The sequence below is a fragment of the Marmota flaviventris genome, chromosome 4, assembly GCF_047511675.1.
Source record: "Marmota flaviventris isolate mMarFla1 chromosome 4, mMarFla1.hap1, whole genome shotgun sequence".
In the NCBI taxonomy this organism is placed as follows: domain Eukaryota; kingdom Metazoa; phylum Chordata; class Mammalia; order Rodentia; family Sciuridae; genus Marmota; species Marmota flaviventris.
In genome coordinates, this window is record NC_092501.1 from 48,896,571 (window position 1) to 48,912,959 (window position 16,389).

At 52.5% G+C, this 16,389-nt stretch overlaps 1 protein-coding gene and 1 long non-coding RNA gene across 4 annotated transcripts; one reads left to right on the plus strand and one right to left on the minus strand.

The window, feature by feature from the left end:
• Positions 1–7,077: 7,077 nt before the first annotated feature.
• LOC117794712 (uncharacterized) lies at positions 7,078–9,954 on the minus strand. 2 transcript variants are annotated; one of them, XR_004618562.2, is made up of 2 exons: positions 9,761–9,954; positions 7,078–7,206 (listed from the first exon to the last, which is right to left on the minus strand). It is a non-coding gene; the product is annotated as an uncharacterized lncRNA (long non-coding RNA). The 2 variants fall into 2 exon arrangements; XR_004618561.2 differs by having other exon boundaries at positions 7,078–7,983.
• Positions 9,955–12,291: 2,337 nt separating this feature from the next.
• On the plus strand, positions 12,292–14,334 carry Comtd1 (catechol-O-methyltransferase domain containing 1). Of its 2 annotated transcripts, none has more exons than XM_027931174.3 (7): positions 12,292–12,480; positions 12,660–12,787; positions 13,013–13,118; positions 13,208–13,326; positions 13,404–13,458; positions 13,725–13,858; positions 14,093–14,334. In XM_027931174.3, the coding sequence occupies exons 1-7, from the start codon at positions 12,387–12,389 to the stop codon at positions 14,243–14,245; spliced, it is 789 nt and encodes a 262-aa protein (XP_027786975.2). In that variant the 5' UTR covers positions 12,292–12,386; the 3' UTR covers positions 14,246–14,334. The 2 variants fall into 2 exon arrangements, with proteins under 2 accessions (XP_027786975.2, XP_027786976.2); XM_027931175.3 differs by having other exon boundaries at positions 13,667–13,858; positions 14,093–14,182.
• Positions 14,335–16,389: the final 2,055 nt, after the last annotated feature.

Below are 16,389 nucleotides of genomic sequence, written 5' to 3' on the forward strand. Positions count from 1 at the left end.
AGCCCCGCTCCAACTCGGCTATTCCCCTGCCTCTTCTCAACAGGAAGGCCGGCTGCGCAGCTTGGCAGCCGTAGAGTCATGTCAACAACAGCTCAGGGGACATCTGACTTGGGGAACTGAGGAAGGTTCCCTGAGAGAGCACAATGCTTGCCTGCCAGAAGACCTCGGCATGAGGATTTCCAGGGACCGGAGCTGCCCTGGCCCCAGCCTCCCAGCTGATGGCGGAAAACCGCTCCTTCGGTTCTTCACCACCAGCACCAGGCCTGATGGAGCCCAGGGCTCAGGAATTCAGCTGAGGGCACCGGCTGTGTGCCAGGCCCTGGAGTCAGATAATCCAGGCTGTGCTCAGATGCTGCCCAAGCTGAGGCTCCACCCTGGGCTCCATCCACCACCCAAAGGTGGTGGTACCTGAGGAGGCCCTTCCTTTTATCCTTAGTCTAAGACCATTTCTGACCCTGCTTTTCCCACTAGTCTGGGTCTGGCTGACTGGATGCCCCTCTGAGAGAAGCCAGAGTCCAAAATCAAGGTGTCCGCAGAGCTACTTTGCCAGAGGTTTGGTCTCAGGATCTGGAGTGGTCATTCTCCCCCTACCGACCGAAGTTATGCCCTCTGAATTGTCCTTTGAAAGCTTCTCCCTGTCCCCACCCTGCCCTACTCTATTGATAAGGACAAGGTGGCAGAGGTCCTGTGCCCCGGGTTGGGTATTTCCAGATGATTCAGAAAAAAAGTGATGGATGCCCCAATGGTCTACACAGGAAAGGAGGATTTCTGGCACCTCAGGTCACATTTGGAGCTGGAAGGGACCCGAAGAGAGCCTCTCCTCACCCCAGCCACACAGATGAGGAAACCGAGTTCCAAGACAAAGACATGATTTCCTCACTGTAACAGAAAGGCAGGCCATGGCCAAGGACCTCACGCTCTGGGCCTTTCTTAGGGTTCTGGGGTCCCACTCAGAAGGGAAGACTCAGATCAGGAAATGCAGATGGACTCCCCAGAGGCAGGGCCTCTATTCAGGTGATTTAACTGGAGAGGCTCAGGAAGGAGGCAGTTGAAGCAGGGAGCTAATGGAGATGTGGTCTCCACTAGAGTGAGCCCCAACCTGATGGCATGGGGGAGGGGAGTTCTGGAACATGAATAGCATCACAGTTAGTCCCACCTGAGGCTTAGGGTCGCCTTTTGTACCACCCTGTGAGTCTGTCATCAGCCAAGTTCTGCCCAGGCGGAGGGAGCTTTTATTTGACTGACCACAGAGCTCCAGGGAAGGGACAGCTGTGAGCCATTAGCAGCAACCCTCTGCAGCGGGGGTCAGGTGAGCCTGCAGGAGAGAAGGAAAATAAGCTGCTCTCCTCCCCAAAGCCTCGAAGTCACCCCTGGCATTTGCAGCACAGAATACAGTGTCTAGGGACAGAGGACTGTCCTCTGCTGCCTCAGTTTCCATGTTCACAAAATGGGCGTGCAGACCATGGGGGGGGGTGCATAGGTTCCCTTCCAAACCTGCCTTTCCAAGCTCCTGGGATTCCACTTCTAACTCACCCCCAAGCTCCCACGACACCACCCCCTGCCCCAGACCCCCGCTTCCCCAGGGAGACTGGGGTGCGGTCTCCACTCAGGCAGCCCCAGGCCCACGGGGAGGGCCGAGGCAACAGTTGCTTGGCTGCATACGTCCCCGCTGCCTGCCGAGCGGACCTAGGGAGTCAGTATTTCTTGAAATGTAAGTACCCAGACCACACTGGGCTGTCAGTAAATTCATTATCCCATTACACAGGCCTGAATTATTCAGCGCTCTGAGGCCGCCTCAGGAACGTGCCTGAGCACAGTCGATGCGGGCATTAGTGGGATGGATGGAGTCAGGCCCCGGGCACGGTTGGTGCCAGGGTGACAGATCTGGGTCCAGAGAGGCTGCCGGGTCTGGAAGGCATAAGGGGAATCTCGCTAGCAGGGCCTGGGCCCAGGGTATTCCTGGCGGTGGGCATGGGGTTCTATACAGAGGCACAGTCCTCCTCACCCCCTGGGGACTTGGCAGAGTATGCTTTGGGGCCCCATCTGCTCAACAGGGCCCAGAAACAGAAGATGTAATCTCTGCCTCCTGGCTCTGTGACCTCCAGCAGGGGGGTTCACCTCTCTGTGCCTGTTTCTTCATGTGTAAAATGCAGCCATGATGCTCCCAGTAACCACGCTCCCTTTTAACGTTAATGATAGTACTGATTTTTCATTGAGCACATAATTACTAGAATAAAGACTGTTGGCTAAAGTGTGACCAGGTGACGAGGTGCGGTCAAAAGAATACAAGGAGGCCTATCTGTGGAGACTCTAAGGAAAATCTTCAGTTTCCTGAAAGGAAGGGAGCGAGTTGTCCTGTCCTTTCCCCTGAAAACAAGAGTAAGGTTATAATGGTTGGAGCTCAAGCAGCTATCTTGCTCAATGAGGAGAAGTCACATGAGGAGGATTTCCTTCAGGATAGTGCAGGGTTTAGTACTTTAAGCCCTGAAACCAGAAGACCTAGGTTCAAATCCCTACTCTGTCATTTGTAGGCTGTGCAATTTGAGACGGGTTGCTGAATCTCTGAGCAACCCTGAAGATACTTCAGCTTTCCCATTTAGAAGATGGAGATAAAAATGGTACCTCTCCTTGTACAGGGTTGGTGTGAGGACTGAGTTAATATGAAGCCATAAGAAGTGACTGACACAGATAAGTGTTATATAAACTTAGCTGCTATTATCTCCTTTCCACATACCTGGCGGGATTCCCTGTATAACTCAGGAACCTGACCAACCCCTGGGTCTCCCATAGTTTCCCCTTAGTCTGGATTTTCCCTCGTGGTGACTGCTTTTGGGCAGAAAGGTCGGGAGCATTCTGAGCTTCAACCAGGATGTGAACAGCTTTCTCTGGGGAAAAGATCCCCATACCCCAAGCCAGTGGGAGGCAGAGACTGGGCGCCCAGGTCAGAGTCTAAACAAGGAACCGCTCTCTGGGATCCAGGTGAGGGTGTTAGGAAGAGAGCAAGAGAAATGAAGGCTCCTGACTTGCTGTGCATCCTGAGCAGCTATCGCTCCTCTCTGAGCCTCTGGGAAGTGAATCAACTTGGAGATTCCAGCAGCCAAGAGGCCAGTGAGGCAAATGAAGTTTGTTGGTTCTGGGCAATAGGGGGTGGTGGGGACTAGGGCCAGGGAACCTGACCCATCCGAGAGGGGAGGGTACCACGCAGCCCCAGCCAACCTGCCGTAGAGCAAAGCGGGCTCCCCACGGGCAAATCTTCTACTTTTGCAGAATGGAAGTCCATCTGAAGTCTTTGTGCCATCTTCTGCTAGTTTAGAGCTGGCTCCATTAAAACAAAACACGGAGCAAGGCAAACAGCACATGTCCCCAGGCCAGCTAGGGGCCTGCCAGATGTGAACAAGAGCTGAGAGGTCTCCGTGCAGGGGAGTCAGAACCCTTTGGTGCAGGGCTGGGGCCTCCCTGGGGAAGATGGGTACATGCTGAGTGTGGGGGTGACCCGGAGGAAAGGGGGACAGGAGGTGCCACTGAGGGAGCTGGTGTTCGTCCTTCCCTGGGAGGCGGGAGGTGAGCCCTTCCTTGCCTGGGCTCAGGGTGGCAGTGGGGTGAAGGGACAGGAGGTCTGTCCTGCAGCCTGTGGCCATAGTCTGACTACCTGAACTTCAGGCTCTTCCTCTAAGAATCAAATTGGGAAGATTTGTGCTTCTTCATTGCCACCCAGTGTTGGTGGGAGGCAAGTCTCCCACCAGCCCTCCTGAGGTCCCACCTGACAGGGACCGAGGGTACTTGGTCCTGACTCTTTACTCTCCCCACGTCTTTGCCTCGTGGCCCTGCAGGCCTCCCCGCGGCGGGGGTGGTCTACACATACTGACCTCCCACCTCCGTGCATGGAACCTCAGCAGGCTGACGGGCAGGGGCTGCTGGCTGGCCTCTTGGCACCTGTGCCGTCCACTGAGAAAGAGCATCCCAGGTGGCCAATGGCTGCAGAAAGATCTGGACCCACAGCTCCAGCAGAGCCACCCCGGCTGACCCACGGCACTCGGAGCAAGAGAGTAAATGGTGATGGGAGCCACTGCAATCTGCCGCCGTTACACTCCTCGCTGCCGCAGAACCGCGACTGATGTGCCCAGAGGACACGGGCTGCCCCAGCCCCGTTCCCAGCTCACTGCACAGAAGCGCCCACCCCGTCTGGTCATCCACTGTCCCAGAAGCTCCTGTGCCCCTGGCCCCGAGGCAGACAGAGGGACTCTCCGTGAAACGGGGAGTCAGAACCTGGAGTGGGATCCCCCACTCCAGGTCCCAGAGAGCTGCAGCCGGTCACCCATCCTGGCTGTGAGACTTGGGTGCGTCACTTCTCCTATCTGATCCTCACCTGGGGGACGTGGGGGTTGCACCCAGCTCAAAGGGGATCGGAAAGGGTCTGGTCTGCAGCAGGGTGAGGGCGGGGTGCCCAGCACTGGCATTTGGACTCCTTAGGTGGGGGAAGGACTGAGCTCCGCATGAGTCTAGGCATGTGGGATGGGGCATCTTCAATGAAAAATCCTCACACCTGAAGGGAAGGAGCTACCTCCACCCCTGCTCCCCAGAGGCCACAGCTCCAAGTGCAGAGGGGAACCTGTCACTCTAGCCTAAAGGAAAGGTGAACAGGGTTACCCTACACCAACACCAAATTGCTCCTGTGTTTGGCAGTCTGTATCAGTTCATACAGTTTTGAGCTTCAACTAAAAAATAGAAAATAATAATAATAGTTAATTGCTGCTTAAACACAAAGGTCTCCATCTTCTCATATAACAAGGAGCTGGAGGGCGATAATGTTGATTCAGGGCTCAACGATATCTACAAGGACCAACACTCCATCCTTCTTCTCACCACCCTCACTTTTTGGTTTTTTTATCCTTAGTCTCGTTGCCTCATGGCCACAAAATGGCTGCTGTGGCTCTAAACATTTCACTTTTACACAACCTCATTCAAGGTAAGAAGGGAATAAAGAGGGTAAAAGAGTTTCTTGTTATCGGAAAGGAAAGTGTCCTGGGAAGCACCCCTTTATCTATGGCCAGAAATGAGCCACATGGCCAACCTAACGCATGGTACAGTAAGAATGCAGATATCTTGGGAAAAAGACAGGGATGGTTATGACAGCCTGCAGCTAATCACAGTTTATCCCCCAGATTTGGGCATGTTGTTGCCTGAACATTATGAGGCTTCCGTTGTTGTCAAGGCAGAAGAAGGGCAGGCTCTAAGGTAGACTTTAATGTTGTTGGCTAGAAGTCCAGGAATCCGAGTCTCACAGAAGACGGTGCGCCAGGCAGGGCTCTTCATTATAAACCACAGAAGCCCCCTTGTGGCAAACAGCAGATTCCACTTTATGGCAAACACCAGAATTCACTGTGTGGCAAATAGCTAATTCTACTCTGCCGCAAACAGCAGGCTCTGGGAGGAACCCCACCCAGGGACACCACAGGACTGTTCTAACTAATATACAGCAACCACCACCAGCCCTGGGAGGAGGCCCGCCACACCACACCACACGGGTGCCAGAGCATCAATCTCTCTCATGCATCTGATTGGCAGAAGTCAGGTCATGTGCCTGCAAGGGAGTCTGGGTAGCGTTCATCTTCTATGGGGGATGGGGAGATTCATTGCATAGACCAGGAGCTCAACGTGGAGAGAGAAGAGCTACAGGGAAACCTCACCAATTCTTAAAAGAATTCCATGAGGTCTCGACTACTGGATCAGCCAAAGCATCCAGCAGAAGGAATGAGACACAGGAGTGGCTGTGACATGGCAGTCCTGGCCACCATACCCAGTCCAAAAAAGAGAAACAGGAAAGACCACGTACTCACCTGGTGAGGACTCCCCAGAATACCTGAGCACCAGGCCTGAAATTCAGTCAGCAAAATTGCATCCCATGTAAAATTCTGATTCCATGGTGGTCCTCCCAAGAGAAAGAAATTACTAGATGTGGGGGCACACACCTGTAATCCCCCGGTGACCCATGAGGCTGAGGCAGGAAGATCACTGAGTTTAAGGCCAGCCTCAGCAACTCAGGGAGGCCTAAGTAACTTAGCAAGTCCTTTACTCAAAATAAAAAATGATCACACCTTAGCTCTGTTGCTGATATTTTCTGGTATGTGAAATTCCAGTTTGCACTTCTGGAAAAGGAACACGATAGTAGCTCCTTGAAAGAACTGCTGTGAGGATCATCCCCACCAAGCCCCTGAGTGCAGAAGCCTGGAATCAGGTGTTTAAGTATCCAATGCCATGGTCTCAGGATGGGGGAGGGGGACCAGGTAGGGGCATTTTAAACCTTGTAACCTTCCAGGAGGCTGTGCCAGCAACAGTCTGGCCCTATGCTCTCCGACATCGGCATTACTCCTTGGTTGGTAACTTACATGCCAAGGGCACTTTGCAGATGTAACTAAGGTTACTAAACAATCACCTGCAAATAGAGAGGTTATCCCGCTAGGCCCAAGGTAACCACACGAACCCTTAAAAGCCAAAGAGGAAAGCAGAGTAATTTGAGGCACCCAAAAAATTCAAGGTGCCTTTGCTGATCTTGAAGATGGAGGGGTTTCATGAGAAGGCACAGAACTCTGTCCAGAGCCGGTGAGCTTAGAAGACTTGAGCCCCCGCCAATGCCTTGACTTGAACCTGGAGAATGCCTAAGCAGAGAATCCAGCCTGGCCACAATTCTGGCCTTCACAAGTGTGAGAGAACACATGGGTGTTGTTTTAAAGTATTATGTTTGTGGTGATTCATTATGCAGGGCTGGGGTGTGACTTAGTGGTAGAGCACTTGCCGAGCATGGGCAAGGCCCTGGGTTCAACCCCCAGCACCACAAAATAAAAACAATTAAACCACTAAGTCAGAAGTACCACCCCTGGGTTAGTGAGATTTCCATCACCATGACAAAATACCGGAGAAAAATTAACTGAAAAGGAGGAACTGGGCCTGGTGGCACACACCTCTAATCCCAGCTACTCAGGATGCTAAGACAGGAAGATCAGGAGTTTGGGTTTCCTCCTCTTGGGAGGATCAGCAGCAACTTTCCAAGACCTGGTCTCAAAAAAAAAAAAAAAAAAGTGAGAGTTAGGATTTATTTATTTATTTTGGGTCATAGTCTCAGAGGTTTTAGTCCATGGTCACTTGGCCCAGTTGCTTTGCACCTGTGGTGGTAAAGTACATCATGGCAGCAGAAGCATGTTGGCAGAGCTGGGAAGCAAAGAGAGAAAGGGCTGAATTCCCTATATCCCCCAAGGCCCCGCCCCAATGACCTAACAGCCTTCCATTAGGCCCCTCCTCTTAAAGTGCCACCATCTCCTAAAAGCACCACAGATCAGGTACCCAAGTCTTCAACACATGGGCCTTTGGAGACATTTAAGATCCACACCCTAACAATCCCCATTAATTATTTGGTTGAGACACTCTGAGCTCACTCAGAACAAAGTGATCGGTGAAACCAATGTTTAAACCCAAGTTCACCTGCCTCCACAGTCCACGCTCTTGTTTTCCCCTTTGGATTCTCCAAATGAGGAAACTGAGGCACAAGAGGAATTATCAGTGTCCACTCCTCAGTATCTAAGCACAGAGAGGTGGGACCAGGCTATGGGCTCCCATCCTCCCCTGGAAGCCTCTGAACCATCGTCTATCCCCTCTTGCTTGAATTGGCAATTTGGTCCCAGGAATCCCTGGATCCCTTAAAGTCTTAGGTTAAAAGGTGCCATTATCTCTGTGGAGCGTGGCAGAAGTCACCCAGATGTGATGAGACTTTAGGCTGAAAACTTCTCTGTGATGAGACCTAAAGCCACCAAGCCCTGGAGAGCAGCCCGAGGTGGTGGGCAAAGCTCGCTGGGTGGAGAGGAGCCTGGAGGGCCCAAAGGGAGGAAGAGAGTTCCTGGGGCAGAACGGGGATGGCCAGCGGGCACTGAGGACCTCCTCTTCATGTCCTAACTTCTCTGCTCCATACTCCACTGAGAGGAAACTGGTGCCCTATGAGCCAGGACAGACACATCTGTCAAAGTGGGATACTATTTGACTGTCATGGTGTTTTAAAAAATCTGAAAGTCTCCCAACGTTTGAAAAGTGTGAGGTTTTACACCAAACACCAGACTTCTAACCCCTCTTGAAGAAGCAGAAGCTCTGGCCACAGCTGGCCCATCTTCCCACTTGTCGGCCAGGGGGTGAAATTAAGTGGCTGTAGCACCTTCTGATGGTACCCGAGCTCCGGAGCAGCGGTCCCCACAGCCCCATTCACCCGCCCTCACTTGCCTCACCTGCCTGGCTCTGGGGACATCTGAGTTACAATCCTGGAGGCCCAATTTGATTCTGTAACCTTTCCCTTCTGTCCCTGCCCTGCCCAGTCCTGCGAGGCCCTAAAGCAGGGGACCCAGCCTGATGTTAGCAAGGTGGAAGAACTTGGGGGCATTAGGCTAGAAATACAGGGGTCTCCTTCAGACCTGTCTTTGTGGACAGCTGTTCCCTTTGACCTAGTTTGGCTAAGAATATCTGAATGTCTCTCTGAATCTATCTGCATCAGTCTCCTGGGTCTTCTCCACTGCTTGGTGGGAGCATATGGGCGTGTATCAAAACCCATTTTCTCTGCCCTGGGGAGCCTGCCAGTTCCTAGGTACCTCATGGGGCAGCAGCCTTTAGCCAAAAGGGCAAGTGAGATATGTGGCAAGGCTGCTCCCTCTCCACATGGCCCTGTGGGAAAGCCCATCTCCCCTCCACACCACCAGGATCACTGCCTGCCCAGGGGAAGCATCAAACCCCACTTTATCCTCTGCCCCAGCCTCCTAGGAAAAGGCCCTGTAACAGATCCAGAAGCGACACTTTGACTTCATCGTGAGCTGAGAGGCTGGCGCAGCAACGGAAAAGACAAGAAATGAGGAGTAAAGGGGGGAGGGAGGTGGAAAAATTAAATTTTGCGTGATCAGCAAGGTTTCAAACAATCGCTCGCCAACTGAAGTGGGTGCCACGTCTATAAGTCATTCTGTTTTATAGACCATTAGGATCTCCAGAGAGAACCTGCATGGAGACCACTGCTTTTTGTTGAAATTAAAATGTCAGAGAAAAAGAAATAGAACAAAACAGGGAATCTGCAATTAATTACCAGGCCATAAAAATTCAATAATCAGGAGGCAGAGCGGCCGCAGGCCCAGAGGTATCAGAGCCAGCGTAACAAGAATGGAATACATTAATCTTTTCAAATTAGTTTTTTAATCTGACGGGGATATATGGTGACATGCCTCCCCTCCCCTCCTGTTCCCCCCACCTCCACAGCTCCGGCCTGAAGCCAGGCTCGGGGAGGAAGGTTCTGGTGTGAGCTGGGAGCCTGCAAGCCACCCAGACCCCCAGACAGGGTAGAGAAGGCCCCAGCTGAGCCCAGGCCCCGTGCCAGCTCGCCAGGTGGAAGAGCGCCAGCATTCCCACTGGGTCCCAGGGCCAGAGGAGCTGGATATGCATTGGGCCCGAGTTTAGAAAGCAAGAGAGAACCTGGGCATGACTTAAAGAAGGGCCGAGCTTTAAGTCTCCATTCCTTCTCCAGAAAATGGGAATGATACCCCTGCCCCACAAGATGAGGGTGAATTGTGCCCAGTATCCAGCAGGCGCTCAGAAAAGAGTCCCTACTGCTATTTTAACTGCTGTCAGCTCTGGCAACAAGGAGCAGGGAGCACCATCAGGTTGCTATTCAGACAGCATCTATTTAGCGCCTTCCCTGTGCTCAGGCCTGAGGCAAACAGTGAACGGAAGCCGCAGTTCTCACCTGGGTAATGGGATTCGCAGTAAGGTCAAAGGAACCAGCTGGGGGTGGTGGCACACACTTGTAATCTCAGCGACTCTGGAGGCTGAGGCAGGAGAATCGTAATTGGAGGCCAGACTAGGCAATTTAGTGAGTCCCTCGGCAATTTAGAGAGACCCTGTATAAAAAAATAAATATATAAAAATAAAAATGTCCTGGGGGATGAGCTCAGTAGTAAAGGGACTCTGGGTTCAATTCCTGCACCAAAATAATAAAAATAATAATAAATTTATTTTTTTTTAATTGGCAGGGTCAACCAGGGCCAATAAGCAGAGAACAAGGAGTTTGTTTCTGGAGCAGATCCACAGGCCTGGAGGCTGGTCGCTGGAGGTGCTGGGGAAGGCGTCTGGGGCTGCTGCAAGCCCACCAGCCCCTGGGAAGAACAAGCTCCTCCCCTGGCCCGCAGCCCAGTTCGGGGGCAGCTGTTGATTGGTCAGAGTCAGCCCCACCCTGTTTCTCATTGGACGCCAGGCTCTCGGCTCCCAGGACTCCACCCCAAACCTTCAGCGGGTGAGCCCGAGTCTCTGCTAGGCCCAGGATCAGATTCGGATCAAACGGGTGGGCAAGTTTCTGACCTTCCGCCCCAGCCAAGCTGCCCTCTCGCAGACCCCACCACCCAACCCATCCGTTAGCCCCCGGTGGAACTCAATACCTGGTCAGGTGTTGGTCTTCAGTGAGCTCCAAAAACAATCACCCCAGGGACTTCTGCAGAGCAGCTCCAGGAGGGCCCTCTTCCCTTCGGGCTTTGACGCTTTTAAATATAACATCTAAAGCTAAGTGCCAGTTGGGTTTTCTCATTGATGGAACTCCCTGAGAGGTCGGGACTATTAATAAGTCCACTTTACAGAAGGAAATACTGAAGCGTTCTGCCAGTCTTATTGTCTCAACACCAGCGTCACTAAAAATATAAACCATGCGTGGTGGTGCATGCTTGCAATCCCAGCTCCTGGGGAGGCTGCGGCAGGAGCATCACCAAGTTTGAGGCCCGTGAGGCAACTAAGCAACTGTCTCCAGAAAAAAAAGAGAAAGGCTAAAAAATGCTGGGCATTTAGTTCATTGGTAGAGTATTGCGGCAGTCTGGCTGGGCACAAAATAACCGAGCTACCACAAGGCACTTATAGGTTCAAACAGGAACTACTTTATTGCCAGAACCCCAGGGAACACTCCAGAACTCCTCCGAAAACGGGGAGAACTCAAGGGGAGCTCCGCGAGAACTCAAAAGTACTGGAGGTAGCAGGAGCCGCCCCACTGCCGGGCAGCAGAGGTTTATATATACAACTGAATATGCTGGCTTACTTCTCAACCACTCCTTCTGGCAAAATGCCAGGCGCCATCCCTACCTGGATGTGGCTCTCAACAGAGCACTTGCCTAAGGTGTGAGAGGAGGGCACTGGATTAATTCTCCAGCACTCAAAAAGAAAAATACAGCCCAGGCGCTGTGGCTCACACCAGTAATCTCAGCATTCGGGAAGGTCAGGCAGAGAATCGCAAGTTCAAAGCCAGCCTCAGCTATGGTGAGGCTCTAAGCGAGTGAGACCCTGTCTCTAATAAAATACAAAATAGGGCTGGGGATGTGGCTCAGTGGTCGAGCTCCCCTGAGTTCAATCCCGGACACCAAAAAATAATAATAAAAAGAAGAAGAAGAAAGAGAAAGAAAGAAAGATAAGAAGGAAGGAATAAAGAAAGGAAGAAAAATACAAGCCAGTATTGTGCCTTTCACCTTCCCCAGAGTTAGGCCTATAGTAGGTTTTCAATCCATCAACCAATGGTCAGTGAATATCGTTCCAGCAGAACAACCCAGCAAGGGACCTCACTTACCATTCAGTCACCGTCTCCCCAAAATATCTTTACTCCAGTGATCAAAACAGCAGCTGCTATTTATTGAGCACGTACTGTGTGTCAAGCTTTGGAATCTGGTGACTTTTACAGTAAGATTGTGGTTTGTCATTTTACAGAAACAGACTCAGAGATTAACAGGCCAAAGCTCACACACTCATGTGTGGCACCCAAGGACAGGATTCCAACCACTAAGGGTATTGTCTCAGCACTCCATTAGCCACCCACCCCCAACGCCACGGCCACCATATTTCCTAACTAGATCCTTCTTTCCTTTAACTTCTTCCTTTGGACACCTCCACCAGGAGGTCCAGTTTCTTTCTGCGGCTTCTTTATTTGTATCACTTGTATTTGTTACACTCTAGTTACAGTTGCACTCCACACACACACACACACCGACATATGCCCTATGGCCTCGACAGAAGCGATGGCGAGAAAAAAGCTGAACGAGTAGGGGCATTAGACGTTAGATCTGTGCTCTGGAAGCCAGGCGTCTGGACCACCAAATCTGGTACTTCAGACCCTAGATGCGAGTCCTACTCTCGGCCCCGGCGCAGTTCCACGTACGGCCACCAGATGGTACCTGGCCCGTCTTGAGCGGAGCTTGTAGTTAAGCTATGTGGCCGCCAGATGGCGCCAGAGGCCACGTTCCGCGGACAAGGCAGCAACAAGGTGGAGCCCAGTCGGCCCCGCATCAGAGTCTGGCCTTGGTGGCTCCAGCGCACGTGATCTGCCGCTGTCTCCCACCCGCGCCATGACCCAGCCTGTACCCCGGCTCTCTTTGCCCGCCACGCTGGCCCTGGGCTCGGCCGCGCTGGGCGCCGCTTTCGCCACTGGCCTCTTCCTGGGTGAGCTGGGTCGGGCTGCTGCAGCCGCTGCAGAGCCCAGCGGGCGGGCGGGCGGGCGGACGGACGCACCCGGAGCGAAAGCGAGGAGCAAAGCCCGCGATTCCGCGCAGAAGGCCGCGGCTCAGGTTGACCACCAGTGTCCCAGAGCCCCAAGCCCTGATCCTCCCTCTCTCTGGCAGGGAGACGGTGGCCCTCGTGGCGATTTCGGCGACAGCGACACCTGCTTCCCCCAGAAGACAGTCCCCTGTGGCAGTATCTGCTGAGTCGCTCAATACGGGAGCATCCAGCACTACGGAGCCTGCGGCTGGTCAGTAGGGCCCGGGAGGAGAAAGGGCAACCATCCCGGGCTTGGTGGGTCCCACGTGGTTCTGTGACCTTGGGCTGGGCGGGGGCTCTTTCTGGGCTTCCGGGAACACCCCACCCCTTCCCTCTGGCCCACGCCCACTGCTGAGCCCGCGGTCCCCGGGGCCTCTGAAACTGAGGCGAGGGCAGGTGACTGGCAGGCATGGTGTCACTCTTTCCCCAAACACAGCTGACTCTGGAGCAGCCGCATGGAGATTACATGATGACCTGTGAACAGGCGCAGCTTCTGGCCAACCTGGCACGACTCATCAAGGCCAAGAAGGCGCTGGACCTGGGTAGGGGTGCGAGGCCCAGATCACTGGGGGCCGACGTCACTGGGCTGTCCCCCACCCTGGGCTGAGCTTGTTCATGTCCACATCCCCAGGCACTTTCACTGGCTACTCTGCCCTGGCACTGGCCCTGGCGCTGCCCCCCGCCGGGCGTGTGGTGACCTGCGAGGTGGACGCAGGGCCCCCGGAGCTGGGGCGGCCGCTGTGGAGGAAGGTGAGTGTCCCATACACCTGAAGCCGGTCAGTTCCGGGCGAGGGAGCATGCTGGCTCTGACCTCGCTTCTTCCGCAGGCTGAGATGGATCACAAAATCGACCTTCGGCTGAAGCCAGCCCTGGAGACCTTGGGTGAGTCCCGGAGCAGGAAAGGCCTTTCCATTTATGAAATAGAGCCACCGAGTGAAAGCTAGTGGCCAGGTCTGCCCAGCGGGCTGAGGGTACTGACGTCCCCTCCCTTCACCAGGCCTCATGGTATTTTGCCACATGCGGTGGACAGGGTCGGTGTCCCTGCGTGGCCGGGCCCAGCCTATCACAACACCTGGCCTGGTTTGGGCAGGGACTTCCGGCTACCCGGACCTGAGACTCAGGTGCCATCTGCCCCTCTTTCCTGCAAGACGAGCTCCTGGCGGCAGGAGAGGCCAGCACCTTCGACGTGGCCGTGGTGGACGCGGACAAAGAGAACTGCACAGCCTACTATGAGCGATGTCTGCAGCTGCTGCGCCCCGGAGGCATGCTCGCCATCCCTAGAGTAAGGGCTAGACCCGGGTGAAAAACAAATCCCCTCTCCAGGCTGCCACTTCTCATGGCTCCTGCCTGTGCCCAAAGCACAGGTACACTGCAGGTTCCTCCCCTCTTTCCCCTCAGCTGGGTCCGTAGGCATTCCCCTACTGGAGTTCTGAGTCTCCAGCTCTTGCCCTGCCGGCTACTCAGCACCTCTCTGAGGTCCCGCCTCCACGGCCTGGTTGGCTCCGCCCCTCCACAGGTACTTTGGAACGGAGAGGTGCTACAGCCTCAACCAGGGGACACCGCTGCTGAGAGTGTGCGAAACCTAAATGAGCGCATCCGGCGGGATGCCAGGGTTTACATCAGCCTCCTGCCCTTAGGCGACGGCCTCACCTTGGCCTTCAAGATCTAAGCTTGGCCTTTAGCCTGTGAGCTCAGAGAGGGAACCTGGAACCAGACTTCAGTTTTAAATCCTGTAATAAAGTGGGGCTGGGAATTAAATCCTCCTGAGTTTCCTCCCTATCTGGCACTGAATGGGGGTGGGGAAGAGTTTCAGCACAAGTAGCCTCTTCAGTGAAAGGGGTCCTTGATGTCTCAGCCCTTCACTTCTTGCAGTATAGTTTTAATTGGCTACATGTAGCGGCCAGAGGCCCCAACAACTTAAGCTTGCCTCCCCCTAACAGGGTCTGAGGGCTGGATTCAAAGTGCATCCCCTCTTGGTCCCATTTCTATGTCTCCATCAGGGACAGGTGAAATTCCTGGCACAGTGCAACTGGGACTGGTGGGGAGACCTCATCTGGGATCTGTCAGTGTGAAAGGACTTGCAGGGGACCAGCACTGCCACAGGTATTTCTATAAGTTATGCTAGTTCTGTCAGCCATTTGTCCACATTTTCAGAGAAATATCAGCTCCCCTGCCTTACCTCTGAGAACCTCAAGTTTGGCTTGAATATATACCCTAATGTCCCCCTTACGTCCTGAAGATGAGGGGACTGCTATCCAAGATGTGAAGCAACAAGCCTGGCGGTAGCAGACCTTCAGTATGACAATTTTAAACACATTTCCTAGACAAAGAGAACTTTAGGTTTTCCAGCATGCTGGTTTAAAGGAGAGGAAAAGGCAGTTAGGCTTAAGGGACCTTCAAGCCAGATTCTTTGCTTCATTCAAATATCCCCAACCCACAGGAAGATCTTGTCTCTAAGACAAATGAAAGTCAGGTTCTTTCCAATAACTTCAAGGCCTCAGGCAAAAGGGCACTTAAAATAGGCTTTGCTGCCACCTGTTAAGACCTGGTGGTGGAATTGCACCTGAAGACTACTAGAAGTCATAGGAGATGCATGAACCTGTAACTGCAGATTTTCATAATCTTGCTGCTCCAAGGATTTACCTGGCATTCTCCACAATCCTTAGGGTCCTAGATATTACAACTACCCTATTCTCTCTAACTCATAAAAGCTTATTAGGATGCACACAGGTGACCGAGTAACTCAAACCTGTGTGCACTACAGTCCAGATTACTGAATCAGATGAACTTCAACTGCAGCAGAAAGCACAATGATTAGCTGAGGAGCAAAAGGTCATTTAGAAGACCAGATTTCCTCCCTGCAGGTCTAGCCTACACCCCAAGTACAAGTGTTGTTTTCATACCTAGCATGTAGGGACACCTTTTCATTTTCTTATCTAGCAATAGGTCTAACTCAAATTGCAACCTCCAACCTGCTCCCATGCCCATAGGAGGCAGCATGTGTCTGGGGAGACAACCTTTTGGAGAATCCATCCCTATTTACATGGGCCACTACGTTGAATTCCTTAGGAAAAACAAGTGCGACCTATTTTATCAGCTTTTTCACTGTTGTGACCAAAAGACCTGACAAGCACAATTGGAGGAGAAAAAGTTTATTTGGGGGTTCACAGTTTCAGAGGTCTTAAGTCATAGATGGCTGACTCCATTCTTTGGGGTCTGAAGTGAGGCAAAACATCATGGCCGAAGTGTGTAGGAAAGGAAAACATCTGGGAACATCACACTAGGAAGCAGAGACAGCACTCCTCACCACAACAAAATACAAGCCCCAAAGGCATGCCCCACCTTCTCCAGCTATACCCTACTGGCTATCAAGTTACTAGTCAATGCCTAGCATGGGATTCACTGAATTGGTTAAACCTTTCATAACCCAATCATTTCACATCTAAACTTTCCTGCATTGTCTCACATACGAGCTTCTGGGGGACACCTCATATCTAAACCATAACAGACCAAAAAAGGCCTCTTGTCCCTTAGTCTCTGTATGGAGAGCTTGCTTGAATTCTATTCTCATCAGATTCTTTTCAACCTGGAAGTTTTTAGCATGTTATCATTCCTTGAATGATGAGTCCCAAAGTACTCCATTGTCTTAATCTGTTCTCTCAAGCTGCAAACTGAGCTTTAGGTTTTGTACTTCAGATGTGTTCAACAAATTTCCCCTTCTCTTTGTCTTTATCCTTCAAACTAGCACCTCCTATCACAAAACTTGTTCTTTAGACTTTTCCAACCAGAATCACCCATTAACATCAATCATTC

Excerpts from the sequence above, each read along its gene's own strand:
- Comtd1 (XM_027931174.3), top strand. The coding sequence starts at position 12,387 with ATGACCCAGCCTGTACCCCGGCTCTCTTTGCCCGCCACGCTGGCCCTG. Across the intron at positions 13,327-13,403 it reads GGCGGCCGCTGTGGAGGAAG|GCTGAGATGGATCACAAAAT; the intron begins GTGAGTGTCCCA and ends CTTCTTCCGCAG. Across the intron at positions 13,459-13,724 it reads GCCAGCCCTGGAGACCTTGG|ACGAGCTCCTGGCGGCAGGA; the intron begins GTGAGTCCCGGA and ends CTTTCCTGCAAG.